Source organism: Pipistrellus hanaki, assembly GCF_964339955.1.
Source record: "Pipistrellus hanaki genome assembly, chromosome: 9".
Classification (NCBI taxonomy): Eukaryota; Metazoa; Chordata; class Mammalia; order Chiroptera; family Vespertilionidae; genus Pipistrellus; species Pipistrellus hanaki.
The window spans coordinates 56,828,703-56,847,187 of record NC_140511.1 but is presented as its reverse complement, the minus strand read 5'-3'; the positions used below and the strand labels follow the sequence as shown (position 1 = coordinate 56,847,187).

At 36.9% G+C, this 18,485-nt stretch overlaps 1 protein-coding gene across 2 annotated transcripts in view; it reads right to left on the bottom strand.

Annotated features, from left to right (window-relative positions):
* Nucleotides 1-18,485, bottom strand: part of NELL1 (neural EGFL like 1) — a 630,963-nt gene that overhangs the window by 146,808 nt on the left and 465,670 nt on the right. For both annotated transcript variants that reach the window (XM_084895301.1, XM_084895300.1), the window contains exon 15: nucleotides 14,938-15,033. In XM_084895301.1, coding sequence (XP_084751427.1) covers nucleotides 14,938-15,033 — 96 coding nt within the window. The remainder of the gene's footprint in view (nucleotides 1-14,937; nucleotides 15,034-18,485) is intronic.

The window sequence follows — 18,485 nt, the reverse complement described above, 5'->3', positions numbered from 1 at the left end:
ATAAAAAGTAGGGTATAATAAATTAAAAAAAGAGAAATAGGCAGTATTCAGGAGACGGTCAATTGGATAAAAAGATATTATGTTTGAAAGAAGATCCAAAGAAAACAGCTGTGTTGTAGATCTAAAGAGCTTCCAGCATGAAATGGAGAAGGTCAGAGGGTCTTGAAAAACTTTCCTTACGAAGTTAAAGTTATAAAACATAAAAACACTTCAGATATTGGGGCACACTATTTGAGGAACATCTGGGTTGAAATAAAAAAAAACAAACTGAGCAACAATAACAAAATGAGAAAATAGTTAAAGCCAGGGAAACCAACCTTTTGTGTAATTGCAGAGAAGTAATGATAGCTAACTCCATAGCTCACTTATAAGTATCACTTACATAGACATAATAAGGAAAACAACAAATATTGATCTAAGAAAAATAGAAGAAATAAATAGAAGAAAATGTTCATGTGTGTAAATGTGTGCTTATGCCTGTGCACTGAGCTGTGGGTGAGAGATAAAAAACAAACACACAACTAAATAATTATCTTCCCTGGAGATTAATAGATAATACCTAAAATGAAAAAAATCAAGAAATAATAACAATATTATTATTATTATTATTATTATTATTATTATTATTGATGTGGGAAGTAAATGACTGACTGACTCCGGAGAGCAGGAATGGAGTACTATAGGAACAGGGAAGTGCTGGTTTTTTTCATAACTAGTCATGTAGAACTACTTGACTTTAAAAACTATATGCATTAGAAAGAACAAACAGGCTCAATACTTAAAAGGGCCGAATATAACTAGGCACTTCACAAAGCACTAAAATCAAATGTATTATACTCACATAGTGTAAGATCAACTATATTATCATCAGAAAAGTGCAAATAAAACCACAACAGAATATCACAACAGCAGTATGGTTAAATTGAAAAAGACAGACAGTACATAAGTACTGATAAAATTATGATGCAACTGTAATTCTTATTACTTCTGGGAATGTAAATAAATACAATGACTTTGGGAAACTGTTTGACAGTATCTATGAAAACTGAACCAACACAGACCCAGCAAATCAATTCTTTCATACACAAATAAAAATGCTTATAATTGGTCACCCAAAGAATATTTATTGTACCAAAATAACCAAAATTGGAAGGAAAAAAAAACAAAACTCCAATGTCCAACAACACATTTTGTCATATTCAAAAAATGAAATACTATTCCACAAGGAGAATTTAAAAATGACAAATACAAGCAACAATGAGGACAAAGCTCACAAATCTAATGTTGAACAACAACAACAAAAAGACACAAAGGAGGTCTTATGGTTTGATTTCATTTGCACGATGCTCAAATAGGCAAAACTGAGGCACAGTATTAGAAGTCAGGACAGTGGTTTGGCTTGGTGGGGTCTTAGAAGAGGACAGAAGAGGGAGAGCCTGGGATACAGCTAATGTTCTATTATTCAAAGATGCTTTTAGTTTATAAAAATTCATTGTGTGGTAGAACCATGTCTTGTGTGCTTCTCTATCTACTTGCAACCTTTCAATAAAAGCTCCTTTACTTTTTTTCTGTTTTGTTTTGTTTTCCAGAGCTCCTGCTTTCACCTTTTCATCCACTATTAGTATTATATTTCATCCACTATTAGGATCTAGTCAAGGCCCTAGATATCCCCTTAGTTAAAAGGAGACAAAATGTGATATTTACAAATCAAAGGCCTGACTTGCTAATAACTCTGCTAAATATTTCACAACTGAAGATAGAAAGAGAAGGTTATTTAAATACATAATTCCAGAAATAAATTTTTGGGATACCTTCAAAGAATAAATAGCTAAGAACTTAAAACAGCAGAAACTGCCAATGGTGTTGTGGAAGCAAATTCCAGTCTCAAACCTAAGAGCTATTCAAGCCTCAGTTTCCTCACCTATAAAATAAGGATAATAACAGCATTGCTCCTATAACTCATTTAAGCACTTACAATAGTGGCTGGCAAATAGCCACCTCAAAAATACTAGTGATAGATATGTTAGTAGACAGGAGAACACAAGGTTCCTCTCAAATGCCCAGCACTTGGGAGCTACTAACTACTAACAGGTAAGCAAGATGGTTCACTTCATGAAAACGTATTTACTTGCCACTAAAATAGGTTTTCTTTGAGGGGGAGTGAACTTAAATCAGGGAAATATCTTCAGATATATACAAAACAGACTTCAGATCTTTCCAGAAACATCCACATTGTTCGTACAATACTTATTTGCAAACATCTGTTCAGAGATCTGGCTTCTCTCTGATTTCTAAAATTTCACTTCTATGAGGATGTGGTCTGTCATGCACTAACTTGTAGGGGGTGTATTTAGAGGCCTGGTGCATGAATTCATGCACAGTCGGGGTCCCTCTGCCTAGCCAGTAATTGGGCTGATCAGGGCTGGCAGGCTATGGGGAGAGACTACCAGAGATTGGTTGTGGGAGCGCACTGACCATCACGAGGAAGCTCCTGCATTGAGCATCTCCCCCCTGGTGGTCAGTGTGTGTCATAGTGACTGGTCTACTGGTTGTTCAGTTGACGGGTCATAAAGGTCGCTTAGGTTTTATATATATATATATATGTCGGTTAGTCCCTATTGGGGTGTTATCACCACTGAGAGGCTCATGTTGCTTTTATTCCATTTCAAGTATAAAAATTGGAAAGGTAGAACTGAAAGACTCATATACAATATTTGATTATCAGCTCAATGCTTACAGATCCTATAAATGCAGGCAAGTCACTTTAACATACATGTTTCTTTGTCTGTAAGATGAAAATTAATTTAACTTCACGATGCTTTCTTGAGATACTTTAAAAAGAAAATGTCTTTAAAAGAGTCTGTGATTATAATATAAATATCAGCTACAAGTAATAACATTGTCCTCAAATAGAAAAGCTTTAGATGACAGTCTGTATGCTGTTTTTATTTACAATCTACTAATTTATTATCTCCTGCTATGTACTAATTGGACTTTCTCTAGTTCTTACAACAATGTTGAGAAGTAACTGCAGATTGAAAAGTTATATATCTTGGACAGTGCCACATAGTGAGTGGCTGACCCAGCTTGTGAAGTTATATTGTTCCCCATTGTCCTGTGAGAATGCACAATGGGCAAAACAGTATTACAATGGCATCCTCCTGGCATTTTCAAAATTAAACCTCTATATTAATAACTCGGGGCCAAGAGAAATGAATACTCCTGTAGGAGGGAGGTTGGGGGGTGGCATGACATAATAATGAAGAAAAAAATTAAAGCATAAAATTTTAAACCACCAGAGAATAATTCAATTCCCACCTGTCCCTCTTATTAGTGTTATAAATGTGAACAGGTTCTTTAATCTCTTAGCCTCAGTTTCCTCATCTGTAAAATGAAGATGATGATAATATATCCCCCGTGGAGTTGTTAAGAGATTCAAAGAGTGATGATATGGTGCCTAGAAAAAAGTGTTCAAAATTTGTACTATATGAAATATTATTGTTACAAGGTCCCCTTCTAAGAAAGGGCATATTAACTAAAGTATAGAAAGGAAAGTTAGTTTCTCAGAACATCAGTGTGGTAGATATAAATGAAATACAGAGGAATAATTGTGGCACACTCAGAATTCAGAGGTCAACTGAGAAGATAACATGCAAGAGATCAGCTCTGACACTTGTCAAAGCCCTTTTAATCGTCTCGCCTTTTTGAGAAAGGCAGCAAAGGACTGTGTTTTAAGCCTGAGCTTTGAGGTACAAAGAACTGTTCAAATCACAACTTTGGCACTTCTTAGGCCTGTAACCTTGGGCATGTTATTGTTCAGTTCTTATTCTCTACTTATTCAATAAATGAGGACAATCATTCATCCACTCAATAAATATTTCTTGAGTGCATACTAAGTTCTAGGCACTATAGCTGGAGATATAACAGCAAACATGGACAAAAAACCTCAACCTTCAGGGAAGGGGGACAATAAAGATAGATGAGTAATATGTTCAGTGTCTTAAAAGCCAATAAGTGCGATGAAAGAAAAAAGGCAGAAAATCGAGGTACTATCATTAGGGGCAAGATTTGGGGTTGCGATTTTAATGGATGGTAGGAAACATCTCACTTCAAAGTGACATAAATAAATAAATAAAACAAAACACATTTGCCAGTGGTTTAGATTAGGCAAAAGGATACAGAAAATAGACTGTGATGATTGATTAAATTGGAAAGTGAGGGAGGATGAAAAGCCAAAGATAACTCTGACCACATAGGATCTAAAAATATCAGGAATGAAGGTGTGTGATTGACAGCAATAATTTGCTCATTCTTCCCAAGACATATCATGATGACAGTAGTATGGCTTTGGAAACTAAACTGAAAACTAAAAGAAAGTGTTATTAAATTATTTCTTTATTTAACTTTTGGGCCACTGCTCTGGGCCCTGGAGATACAGTGGCAATAACACAAAACACCTTGCCCTCATGGAGCTTATATTCTGGCAAGGCAGTCAGACCACATACAGAAAATATTATTGTGTCAGAGAATAATTGGTCTAAAGACAGTGAGACAGTGCCAAGGATGGGAAGATGTATTTAGTTAAGGGTGAAGATCTCTCGGAGATCTTCATGAAATTTCTAAGCAAACCCAACTGTAAAGGAAATATGGCTATCATGGCATAGGACAATCACAAAGACCATTGCATACCTTCCTCGGAAGGAAGGTATACAAGTAAGGGGGAACAGAAGGAATGTTGAGGGTAAAGAAGTAATAGAAAAGGGGGGCCAGAGCCTGGAAAGACTTACAGACTATTGCAATGACTAACTTTTTCTGAATGACAATATGGAGCACAGAGAATCTGAAGCAGAGAAACAGCTGAGTCTAACTTATTTTTAAACAACGTCCCTTTGACTGTTGTAAAGAGTCTATAGCTGCACAACAGTGAAAGGGAGATGAATTAGGTTTTTACATGAATCTGGAGTACAGATGAGGATGTCATGGGCAAGAGGAGTAGTGTCGGAAATCAGTTGAAGATGTGTGAATTCTAGATATACAGCATTTAGAAGGTAGAGCAAGGTTTTGGGCATGAGATGTAAAAGAAAAGAGAAGTCAAAGATATCAAGATCTCTATCCTGAAAATGTGAAAGGACAGATTTTGCCATCAAATGGAATGAGGGGGACTACAAGGGAAATGATTTGAGAGGGGGAAGAGCAGGAGCATTCTAGATTAACAGAGACACTTAATGACCAATATTTCAACTAGAGGCCTGGTGCATGAAATGTCATGCACTGGAGGGTGGTGTCCCTCAGCCCAGTTTGCCCCATCTCACAGTCCGAGAGCCCTTAGGGGCGGGAGGCAAACTGGTGATCAAGGAAGGGAACATCCCATCTACTGTTGCCACTGCCAGCAGCGCAAGCCTTGGCCAGCCCTGGTTACCTGAGCTGTGTGCAGCCAAGGGCAGCTGGGTAGCCACCATCTGAGGCTTGCCTGCACCTCGAGCATCAGCTGGGCTGCTGCCATTCAAAGCTTGCCTGTGCCTCAAGCCAGCCCTGGGTTTCCTTCTCCTCCTGACTTTCACAGTTCAACAGTAGGAGCTAGCTTGATGGGAAGAAAGAACTTCCCATCATCTAAATATGAGGAGACTGGGGGACTCCAAAGACAGGCGCATGGAGTGGCCAGGCCCACCTGTGGGCAGGCCCAGCCTTGCTGCATGCCTGCCGCCCCAGCAGGGCTGAGGTGACTAGGCGCCACCATCTTGTGGCTGTGGGCACTGCCATCTTTGAGGGTGAGGCAATCAATTAGGATATTCCTTCCTTATTGGCTGTGGGTGCTGCCATCTTTGTGATGGCATGAGGGTCAATTAGCATATTGCCTTTTTATTAGATAGGATTATTTGAATTAATATCACATATTGGTAATCAATGTAAATCTGTTATGAACATTAAAAACAAAAGCTGAGAGATTTGAAAAATGAAGAGGGATTTCAGTGAACAGAAGTACTTTATACTGGGCTGGAATTTGAAATATATGTGTAGGAAAAGGAAGAGATAAAGCTGGAGAGGTAGGCAGAGACCCATCACAAAGGTCTTCAGTATCACACCTTGAGATTTGGACTTTATCTTGTAAGCATCAAGGAAGTACAGAAAGGTTTTTCTTAGCAAAAATTCTTTACTGAAATCATCTCCCAGAATTTTCCCTCAGGACTCAATCTACTAAGTTACTAGTAAAATTGCTGTCACTCATAGGTAACTCCAAGTTATCTTTAAATTAGAGAGTGCTTTTAAAACCACATTAGCCCACCAAGCTAGAAGATGCTTATGTTATTAACCACTGCAAAATGAATGCATATATCTTGATGTTTGATTCATCGTATTTTAGACCCAAATGAACATTTTCAGGGAACTACCTTTTCTAATCAATGGATCCTATTAGGAAAGAATGATGCAAATCGGAAGAGTTATATTCCTTCTCCTTCAGTCTACTGGCTTCAATTAGTCTTTTTCCACATCATGATTAACAGTGCAGTACATATTATTGGATACAAAGATTCCTTGGATAGCAGTTACTAGGGAAGCTTGTAATTTCAAGGCTCTAATTCATATTTTCAAAGAAACATGGGTTTCACTTCTGTTTAGTCATTGTGCTGCAAGTTACAGTGATGTTTGCATTCCCCAGGGTATAAAATTAAAAAATGACGGTATGAACCAAACTCCTGACTTTCACAGGTCAACAGTAGGAGTCTGCCAGTTGGGAAGAAAGAACTTCTCATCAGCTAAATATTCAGGAATTATTTTCTGCACTACTAACAAGACAAGGTAAACCCTAATAGATACCCTGTGTTTGACAGGGAAAGCAAATCTATTAAAAAATTGGCTTTCCTCACCTTGCTTTCTGGAAAGTCATGCTGACAAAGCTACTGGAAATATATAACATTTCTATACTATTCTTCTTCTTTTAATATATTTTATTGATTTTTTTATAGAGAGGAAGGGAGAGGGAGAGAGAGTTAGAAACACCTATGAGAGAAACAACGATCAGCTGCTTTCTGCACACCCCCTACTGGGGATGTGCCCGCAACCAAGGTACACGCCCTTGACCAGAATCAAACCCGGGACCCTTCAGTCCACAGGCCGGACGCTCCATCCACTGAGCCAAACTGGCCAGGGCTATGGCCAGTTTGGCTCAGTGGAATTTTTCTCCTCCGTCCTCAATATGATATACTTACTAAGGCAGCATATTATTTGAGTTTCAATTTTATCAGCCAGTAAGTTGAGGATAGATCCTACAATAGATATAATCTCTATATACCTACTGTGTGCTACACACTCTACCAAGTGATCTAATTAGACTATCTCATTCAATATTATGATATAGGTAATACTGATATCCATTTTTAGTGCTAACTGAAACTTAGAAACATTGCATATATCTCATTCCATATCACAGATTCCAATAAATAGTGGAACTTCAACTCAAACTAAACTAGCATGACTTCAAAGATTGTGCTCTTAAACCCTATGCTTTTTCACTCTCTTCCTGCCTTAGGCACAGTAAAGATATTGAAAGGAAGATAAAAATAAAGTACATAATCAAGCAGAAAAGCATGGCTCATTACTCACAGGAGAACATCATTTATTTGGCCTCCCCCATAATCTTAGATTTAATTTTCCATGCACACAGGTAATGTGATCAAGAGGCAACTGATATTGGAATGTGTATAAGTTTAGATTCAGTCATACACAGATTGGAATCCCATTTCCACTAGTGATTGGCTGACTAAATACTTATACAAGTCCTCATAAGTTTGATGGTTGCCAGATTAATGGAGGCAGGGTGGGGTAGCTAAAAATGGTGAAGGGATTAGAAAGTACAAATTGCCACTTACAAAAATAGCCACAGGGAATATAATGTACAGCATAGGGAGTGTAGTTAATAAGATTGTATGGTATCAGATAGGTACTAGATCATTAAGGTGATCACTTCGCACATTACATAAAAATATAATTACTATACTGTGCATCTGAAACTAATATATTGTATGTCAGCTGTAATTGGAACATTTAAAAATTAATTAGAAAAAAGAGAACAGGCTTTTTAATAGTCCCAAGTAGCCCTGAGAGTTAAGTGGCAACTCCATTTTGGAGGCATGGGTAAGTATATTAGGTCTTTAGCTCAGTTTCTCCATCACAGCTTCAAGGAGAAAGTTGAGTGGGTAGAACTGAAGAGAGGAAGGGGGTCCTTAACAAGGTCCTCTAAGTTCCACAGCTGAACTCAATGCTGAACTGCTCTAAAAATGCGTTGTTTTTAGTGTCCCTGAGTGGGATCTCCTCTCAAGCTCCAGCACAATGCATCTCCTCTGCCATTCTATATCCCTGCAAAGGTCCCATGCAGGACATAGATCCAAACTCAAATCCATATCCATCTAACTTGGATAAAATTTTAAAAGAGCATCTATGTCCATTCCTTTTTGGTGGATTTAACTGGATGAACAACTCAGAGAGACATCAAATCCTCATATTTCTCTTTTTAAATGATGCCAGAAAAGCACTGCTTACTCTTTTCTGGGCATCTATCAGTGGCACAATAGCAACAACAGCAATGTTAATAATAGAAGCTGCCATTTACATGTGCCAGACAACCAGAGAGATCCTGTTGAGAAAAGTTAAATAAATATTCAGACTGCCAAGATGTTGAAGAGGCACATGTGCACTCATCTCAGATGCGTTCTCCACAGTGCTGTGATGGGTGGGGAGAAAGCAGAAGAATATTTTCCATTAACAGAATGGAGCTATTATCTACTTCTTTTTTTAATATTTTTTATTGATTTTTACAGAGAGGAAAGGAGAGGTATAGAGTTAGAAACATTGATCAGCTGCCTCCTGCACACCCCCCACTGGGAATGTGCCCACAACCAAGGCACATGCTCTTTACCAGAATCAAACCTAGGACCCCTTCAGTCTGCAGGCCAATGTTCTATCTACTGAGCCAAACCAGTTAGGGCTTATCTACCTTCTTAAAGGCTCTTAATTTTTTCCCCCTGACACAAGGATGGGCAGAGAAACTACAAATAGATGCATGCCAGTAGAGTTATCTGAAAATCAGGCAATATTTAAAATTTGGAAGAACATAGAAGTCTTTATTTCTGACCATTCTCTGCACCTGATGGGTAAATAATATGCATAGAGCAAATAATTACCTCCTGTCTACATACCTGCAAGTCCCTGAGGCACAAAAGAAAGAATAGAATAAATTAACTTGTAAAAAGTCATTTCCCGCCGAAACCGGTTTGGCTCAGTGATAGAGCGTTGGTCTGTGGACTGAAAGGTCCCGGGTTCGATTCCTGTCAAGGGCATGTACCTTGGTTGCTGGCACATCCCCATTCCCGGTAGGGGGTGTGCAGAAGGCAGCTGGTCGATGTTTCTCTCACATCGACGTTTCTAGCTCTCTATCTCTCTCACTTCCTCTCTGTAAAAAATCAATAAAATATATATTTTTTTAAAAAAGTCATTTCCCTTTAAGAAAAGTTAATAGATCCTCAAGAACTTTTAAAAACAAAGTCCTTTACATGGCTTTTATGTCCTCATAATTTTAAGCTTAAAAAGTATCACTTCTTATTATAAACAATTTATATTTACTGTGGAAAAAAATAGAAAATTTAGGTAATCAAAATAGAAAAAATAACTAATGGAAGCCATATTGAGAATGAATAATGCTGTTAAACTTGCTGCTATTATTAAATTACCAGAATATTCTTGATCAGATATTTAATACACTTTACAAAGGCTTGGGGACTGTGAGAAGTTTGATGGTTATGTGCATTTATTGAATGATATTTACAATAAATGAACCCATTTTGGAAACGAATGAGGGGAAAAGTCCAGGTCTATTATTTTTTATAATTTGAGCATGTTTTTAAACTATTTTTAATACCACACTATGGTCTAGCTTATAGCTTGACTAATTTTGTCCAACTCTCACTGTCTGATTCACAAGGCACTGGTTGTAAGTACCTGATGTCTATACAATTGCATTTACGCAGTTTATAACTCATGTAATACACAAATAGGAAAATGCAGTAAAATTATTTGTCAGATCTATACCATCACAAATAACTATCTTGATTTATAAGTTGAAACTCCTACTAATTGAGAAGTCTTATATTAAAAAAGTACTTCATAGCAAATAAAATTACCATCTTACTACATACTTTGAAAAAGTTATTCTAACAAAGAAATAATAAAGGGTTTTATTCTTCTTTAAGTAAACAGTCACATGGTCCTTGTGTGGGTTTGAAACATCCATGTTTACTCCAACAACAAGCGGGTGAGGACATAGAACAGGCCCAGCTCCTACATCTATCCTATCCCATAAGAAAATGTCCCCCATACAGCATATATGGATACCAGCTAGTCCCTGGCTCTTAAATGGTTAAGAATTCTCTAAATATAGTAATAAGCACTTTAAGAATGTTCAAGGGATGCTTTAAAAATACTTGTTTACCAAAAGTGCTTATAATTGTATGTTATCAAATGCACTGAGATACATTTACCTATTATATGTCTGTGTGCGCACACACACACACACACACACTTTTTAAAAATGTTTAAAATGCTACATCTAGACCTGGCATTGCAACAGGTAGGTTCTGCCTCCCAGGAGACATTTTGCAATGATAGGAGACATTTTTGATCATCATGGCTGGGGTTTGGAATACTAATGCTATCTAGAGGGTAGAGCCCATTGATGCTGCTAAGCATTAAGAAACCCCTAACTAGACATATAATAGTTTAATACCTTACAGTTAATTTCTACTTATTGTTGCTTGTAAATTTGCTTAATACCAAGTAAAAAACAATGTGATTCACATTTCAGAGGATGATGTTCTGCTGTTTTATGACAGGTAATATACTTATGGATTTAGTGTAGCTACTTGATTTTACATTAGGAAGACTTTGCATTGTTTCATTTTGTGTGATGGTTGGCTATGTATGTCAGTGTGGACATGATATCCTAAGAAAAGAGCTTTTGCCAGCAGCCCTTTTCTAAAGAGTAGCAAAACTATTTTCTTTACTGATCTGATTCATCTCTCTCTATGCATCTTGATATTAAATGTGAAACAAAATCAAAGCTAAGGGAACAGAGAGAGAACAAAGGTAAAAAGACCCAACATAATATGTTATCCAGGAACATATGTTTATTTATATTGAATGGGGTTATGAAATGTTTAAGTTTACTAAAATCTCATCACCATAAAATAAATGGTGTTGTTCATCTTTGAATTATTATATATGGCAAACACAAGTGGGACTTTTAACTCCAGATAGGCATTTTCTTTAACAAATGATTTCAATAATTTAACTAACAGCACTTGTATTCTGAAAGGCTAAATATCACAAACAATAAATAAAACCAGTAACTAAGGGAACCAAGGGAAATCTTTTTAAGACTAAATATAAGCAGATTTTGTATGGCTCAAAAGGGACCACTTAGTTAGTCTTCAAATTAAAACAAAGCAAATCAGAGATTTAGTGTGATCATGCCATTGACAGTTACAATGCACTTGCATTTTTCCTTTGCACCCTAAATCTCAAAGCATCTAGCATCACTAGTATATGGAAAATAGCATTACTTAATGCTCATTGCTAATTATCTATGACTCAGTGTTTCCCAAAGTGTGGTACATGTACCCCCAGGGGTATGGGAAGAGTTTGGTGGGGGTACGCGTTGCACCGGAGTTTGGTGGGGATACGCACTGCACCGTGCTTAGCTGCGCCTAATTCTACGTTCTCATGAGTACGAGGGGTACTCAGCGTTATGAAAATTATAGAAGGGGTACACATATGTCAAAAGTTTGGGAAACAATGATCTATGTGATAAAATAATTCAAACAATATATGGAATATATTTTCAGTATTTGTTCTATAATTTTTCTAGATTCCTTGCACATAATGAACTGAAATATATGTACTTTATCCTCTCCACAAAAAATTACATACTTGTATTGAAGATGAAATACTGCCATTTGCAACAGACAATATAGATGGACCTTGAGAATATTATGCTAAGTGAAACAAGGCAGTCAGAAAAAGCCAAGAACCATCTGATTTCACTCATATCTGAGATATAAAACTGAAACTCATAGACACAGACAACACTATGGTGGTTACCAAAGAGAAGGAGGAAGGGGTAGTACAGGGTAAAGGGGGCCAAATATATGGGGATGGAAGACGATGTGACTTCAGGTAGTGGGAACACAATGCAATATACAGATCATGTATCACATAAATGTTCACTTGAAACCTACATGATTCTACTAATCCAGTGTTTTTCAACCTTTTTTGGGCAAAGGCACACTTGTTTCATGAAAAAAATCACGAGGCACACCACCATTAGAAAATGTTAAAAAATTTAACTCTGTGCCTATATTGACTATATATAAAGTAATTCTCTTGAATAGGAATCAAATAAACACAAAGAAAGTATTTTATAATTACTTTATTATGAAATATTAAGTAAACAAAATAGTGAAAAATTATAAAATTCTTGTCTTGTCTGCACCTACGGCACACCAGGCAACATCTCGCGGCACACTAGTGTGCCGCGGAACAGCGGTTGAAAAACGCTGTACTAATCAATGTCACCACAATAAATTTAATTTAAAATAATATTGGCCAATATTAAAGGGAATGGTTTTGCTGCTGATGGGAAATAGCATTACATGCAAAGAGACCTTGTTATTTTATTTCAATTTTACCTTAAAACAACTGTGTAAAAAATTCAAGAATATGCAATCTCAATTTTAACTTTTACATAGGAACTCATGTCCTGCCTATCTCTGTTTTATCTTTTCCTCTGACCTTGACTTTCTCCTTTAATTCTAACTTTTCTTGTTTCAGGTAATAAACCAGAATGTAAGCATTCATTCAACCAACCTCTTCCTGAGCAGAGAAGAAGATACAGTCAAATCAACAAGCCATAAGAAATGATAATTAATTTTTCCTAGGCTGCCTCCAATTCACCCCCAAGTTTAAAATCAATGTTCTATCCCAATTATTTATAATGTAAAAAGAATTATAACGTCAGAGTAGATTCCCCAGTTAAATATCACACTAATATAACAATAACCAATTTATAACAAGCAACCAGAGGTGCTTGGTGAAAGTGTAGCTTCATGGACCCTCCCCGAGATATCCTGATTGACCAGGTCGAGGTTGCTGGCCCAGGAATCTGGGTTTTAACAAGAAGTTCATGTATTACTTTAAGAAACACAGGCAAGGATTTACAACGCAGGCTTTGTGGAATTTTATTCTCATTTCTAATACTGACTGTAGCATTGCAAAAGTTACTTTGCTTGACTAAGCTTTATTTTGCTATTTATAAAGTAGGAGTAATAGTATTTATCTATGTTGTTTATTCTTAATATATTAAAATATTCATTTAAAAGACCTAACACATAATTATTACATAATAAATGGTCTATCATTACTAGTAGTATCCATTATCATCAACACTATCATCATCACCATTCTGTCCCCATTACTTCCTATACACTCATTTTAGGGGATCACAGCAGTGCTAGAGGACATAATGAGAAACCTTTACATATATTTGTTTTTTCACTTTAGAAAAACTAATTAAAATCTAATGCATTGAAATGAAGGCATGTGTTCTAAGTTACCATTAAGTTTCTTTGCTTTTGGCAAGAATTCTCCAGCTCCATGTGGTAATTCTCATGCTGCTCAGAGGCAGTACTTAGCTCTAATATGTGTCTCTTTAAAGAACAAACCAATTAATTTTTATTTCATAAATGACATTCACTTCATTGATAATACAATAAAATATGGAAACAACAGGGCACATATTATTTGTTGTCTTCCTTGTTGAATAATTTACATGTTACACTTTGACCTGTTTTTGAAAGGATTGGCTGCCTTATACAGGCAGTGCAAAGTAATACGTAGAACAAGTTGGGGTATAATAACTAGGATCATTTAAAAATGTATTATCTAACTTCAGAAACCTTTTTTACATGAAGAAAAGGAAACCACAGCTTTGCTTCAATAGTTGGCATTAAAGCCATCCTCTCTCTCATGAAATAACAGACATAATAACTACATCATCACATCTCCATATTTTTATGCTGTACTGTAAGAAGTGTCAAGTGTGATATTCCAGACTCAGGGAAAAAAAAAACACAATACAGTAATATCATATGGGCAAATACACAGAAATATTCAATTTCGCAAGACAAGCCATCTTGCACTGATATGTATGTATACAGTAGCACACTGGCATTGAGGGTCAATTTAATTTGTACCCAGGTGGAAGGACATCTCCAATTAATAAGACAGCTGATTTCACCAAATAGCATCAAGTGTAAACACTACATTTATTGCAACTAGAATGATGCACATCGTGAAATCTTAAAAACACTGAACTGGCTTCTATTATCAGGACCGGGAATAATAATGTTCCTTATAAACCAATATTAGAACCACATCCCAAGCACAGCGCTAAACCTGCTGCCAGAGTTACTTAGTGTGCTTTAATGCGGGAGCATGTGGTTCTAATCTAAATTCTGTGGACACTGCAGACTGCTGAAACTCCAACAGTACTATGTGATGCTATCCCCAATAGCTGGTAATAGGGGCAGGTCAGTTCTTCAGGCTTTATCTCCCATTAGCACTAAAAAGGCACACTCTAAACTACAGCAGAGAAAGACTCAATCTTGCTCTATTAGAAACATTGAAGGGAGGACAAATGAAGCTCTATTTTCAGAGGGAGGATGCCAATTATATAGTAATCAAACGTATCCATTTTGGGGAGCTACATCCTCCAGCAAGACATAATGCATCAAGTCAACCCACAATACTATATACTCCTAGAGAAAAAGTTTCCCTTCTCTCTGGAACTCTTTCTGTCCCCCCCCACTTCCCAAAAAGGGCTAAGGTTACCTTTCTCACAGTTGCTTCCTGTGAATCCAGAAGGGCAGACACATTTGTTAGGCGCCACGCACGTTCCACCATATCTGCAGCCCTTTTCACAGAACGCTGTTGCAAAGGAATGAGGGAATTTCTATTAGATAAAATTGGAATAAGAAAACTCATGGGAAATGGCATAAGCATTGAAATCATTCATTCTTTGTTGCATAGAAAATACATAGCTGAGTTGATATATTTAATAGTTTTGGCTGTGAAAAGAAACCAATTTATTAATACTTACTTCACTGATTTACATAAGGTCAATTGTGATAATGGAGGTAAAGTGGTTAGCACTGGGCTGCAATGTGCTAAATGGTAACTAGTATGAACAGCTATTACGGTTGCTACTGTGGTTTATTATTGACACATGTGAAATCATATTGGATAGATCAAGTAACTAGAAAGGGTAGGATTGGAACAAAAGCAAAGGCAGGAATTTTAAGTACTTATTTTATGACCACTTTTTTTCTCTAAACATTTTTATGACACTAAAAACACTTTTTCATCATCTTTAAAATAGTTGGGTAGATATAATTTTGATAACATAACACATTCAACTAACCACTTATTTTTGAATATTTAAGATGTTTCCAATATTTCTGTACTAAACCGATGCCCTGCCAGTATAGGTAGAATGTTTAGCACACCCCAAATTATTCCCTTAGGGAAAAGGGCTCAGTGTGAAAATACAGTTTTAGAGTGTGGAGTGTGTTAAGCCTTTGACAAGCATTGCAAAGTTATCCAACTCCATCCCAGTGCTACCCTGCTAGCCTTCCCTCCTCAGTGGGTAAGTTTCCCTCATTGCACACCCGAATATCTTGGCACAGGTCCACGTACAGCTCCATACATCTCTCCTTTGAAACATTAATATTATTGTTTACTTATTTATAAATGCTTATCATTTCCTGTCAACTCGTTGGGATTGTGCGGCCTATAAGGACAAGTCACATGCTTCTTTTTGCTTCCTGTTGTACATACAAAGCCTTAGTAGCTGAGTGCATGGTAGATACTCAAAACATATTTGCCTAATGGATTAATGTATATGCTGCAGGTTGTTTTGACAGAAAAACCCTTCCTCCAACAACTCTGCAGCACTTCCATCCAGAACAACTTTCTTTTCTATGCAACCTTGCTGGATAATCGATAATTTAGTGTTCTAACGCTGCAAAATGTCTCATTAAGGAAGATGGTTGAAACTTGTTAACCCAGGGCTTCCTTTAGTCACAGAAGAGGTAGGTGAGAATTATTTTATTTATAATTGCAGTTCGAAAATGTCAGCCTGGAAAAATGTCATGGTTATATTTTGCCATCAACATATAAATAAGATGGGTTTAACTTCAAAAAAGCCACAGATCACCTGGAGGTAGTTGAACGCTAGTTCAAATGAACAGAAATTCTCATAATGTTGTCATTTTTCACATCATTTAATATCTACTATATGATTTTGGAGCTTAGCAATTAATTGTGAATTCCTTTCTTCCTTCCAAAGGACAGACAATGGGTACCTATTTCCAGCCTTTAATTATCATGAACCTATGCACACACAAACACCCCCCACACACAAACACACAAATGCACACATGCACATGCACACACACACACACACACACACACACACACACATGCTGTCTTGTCTCAAAAATTGCATCTTGTGGGCTCTGGTGATGGACATTTCAGAAGTGTAGCTCCATATCAAAGTTAATAAGAGAACAGTAAATAGTAAAGTGTTTTTGAGGCTAAAAGTGAGAGATAGAAAACCGTTAAGGAAGGTTTTAAGTGGCACCAAAAGAAGACAGAGGAAGCAAGAAGTTCAGCATGGGTTTTCTTGTTTTTGTTTTTTCCCCCCAGTAATGTAGTCAAAGCAGCACTTGATCTAGATTTGTGTGTGAGCATACATTCACACACCTGTGCACACACATATTGTAGAACTGGTTAGGAGACTCGGTGTTATTTCATGATACATGTGTGCTTTTGATTTATGCAGCCCATAAACAGAAACGATAATAGGAGATTTTTGAAAAAAGCAGGAGAGAGCTGTGATGTCCTATGAATGTAAAGATGTGCACAATGTACACCCCTATGTTCATAGCAGCACAATTCACCACAGCTAAGATTTGGAAACAGCCTAAATGCCCATCAGCAGATGAGTTGATGAGAAACCATGATACATCTACACAATGGAATACTATGCTGTTATAAAAAAAAGAATGAATTCTTACAATTTGCAACAGCATGGATGGAACTGGAGAGCATTATGCTAAGTGAAATAAGCCAGTCAGTGAAAGAAAAATACCACATGATCTCACTCATTTATGGAATATAAAGAACATTATAAACTGATGAACAAAAATAGATACAGAGGCAAAAAAGCATCGAACAGACTATCAAACTACAGCAGGAAGGCTGGGGGGGGGGAGGTGAGGTAAGAGATCAACCAAAGGACTTGTATGTATGCATATAATCATAACCAATGGACTCAAGACACTGGGGGGGGGGGGGCGGGCGCAGTGAGGGCATGTGGCAGGGCAGGAGGAGAGAAAGGAGGAGGCCGGGGGAAGGTAAATGGGGAAAATAAAGGGACATATGTACTACTATTTCTAATACTTTAAACAATAAAAGAAAACTTAAAAGAACCTACCTCATAAATGGGGTGTTATGAGGATGAAATGAGTTAACATTTGTCAGTGACTTTAAATTGTGTTTGGTGAATAGTGTTATAATGTGCCTTTTAAAATAAAACTAATTATAATGATAGTAATGCTATTATGAGTGTGCATCATGGACCCAGAACAAATTTTACATCTAATACTCAGATAATTAAACTCAGCCTGAAGGTGTCCATTTTCACCGGGTTGAGTTGCTATGACCTTGTGAATGATGCTTGCTTTAGTTTCTAATGAAGGTAGTTGTAGCCCTTATTGTGGAACTATCCAAGAGCTGTTACTGTTTTCTCTGTAAACATGGTGAAGTAGGGGCTCAAAAATCAAGTCACCTCTAAGGCTACACAGGTAGTAAGTAACAGAGTTAAGATTCAAAGTCTTACCTACTCTCCATATAACACAGTGCTGGTTTATCTGTAATCTAATAATTACATAGGCAGGCTTCTTTCTTTTTTGAATAGCTTCATAAGGGCTAAGGAAACTGAATCCAAGTTAAAAAAAAAAAAAAGCACAATGTGCCAACCTTGCCAGTTTGGCTCAGTGGATAGATTGGCCTGTGGTCTGAAGGGTCCCAGGTTTGATTCTGGTCAAGGGCACATGCCTGGGTTGCAGGCTTGATTCCCAGTGCAGGACGTGCAAGAGGCAGCCAATCAATGATTCTCTCTCATCATTGATGTTTCTATCTCTCTCTCCCTCTCTCTTCTTCTCCGAAATCATATATATATATATGTGTATATATATATATATATATATATATATATATATATATATATATATATGAAAAATAATGTGTCAAATAGCACATGTGGCATTAAAGAAGGCAGGTAGGGAACTGTTCAAGTTCATGACTTCTAACCTACC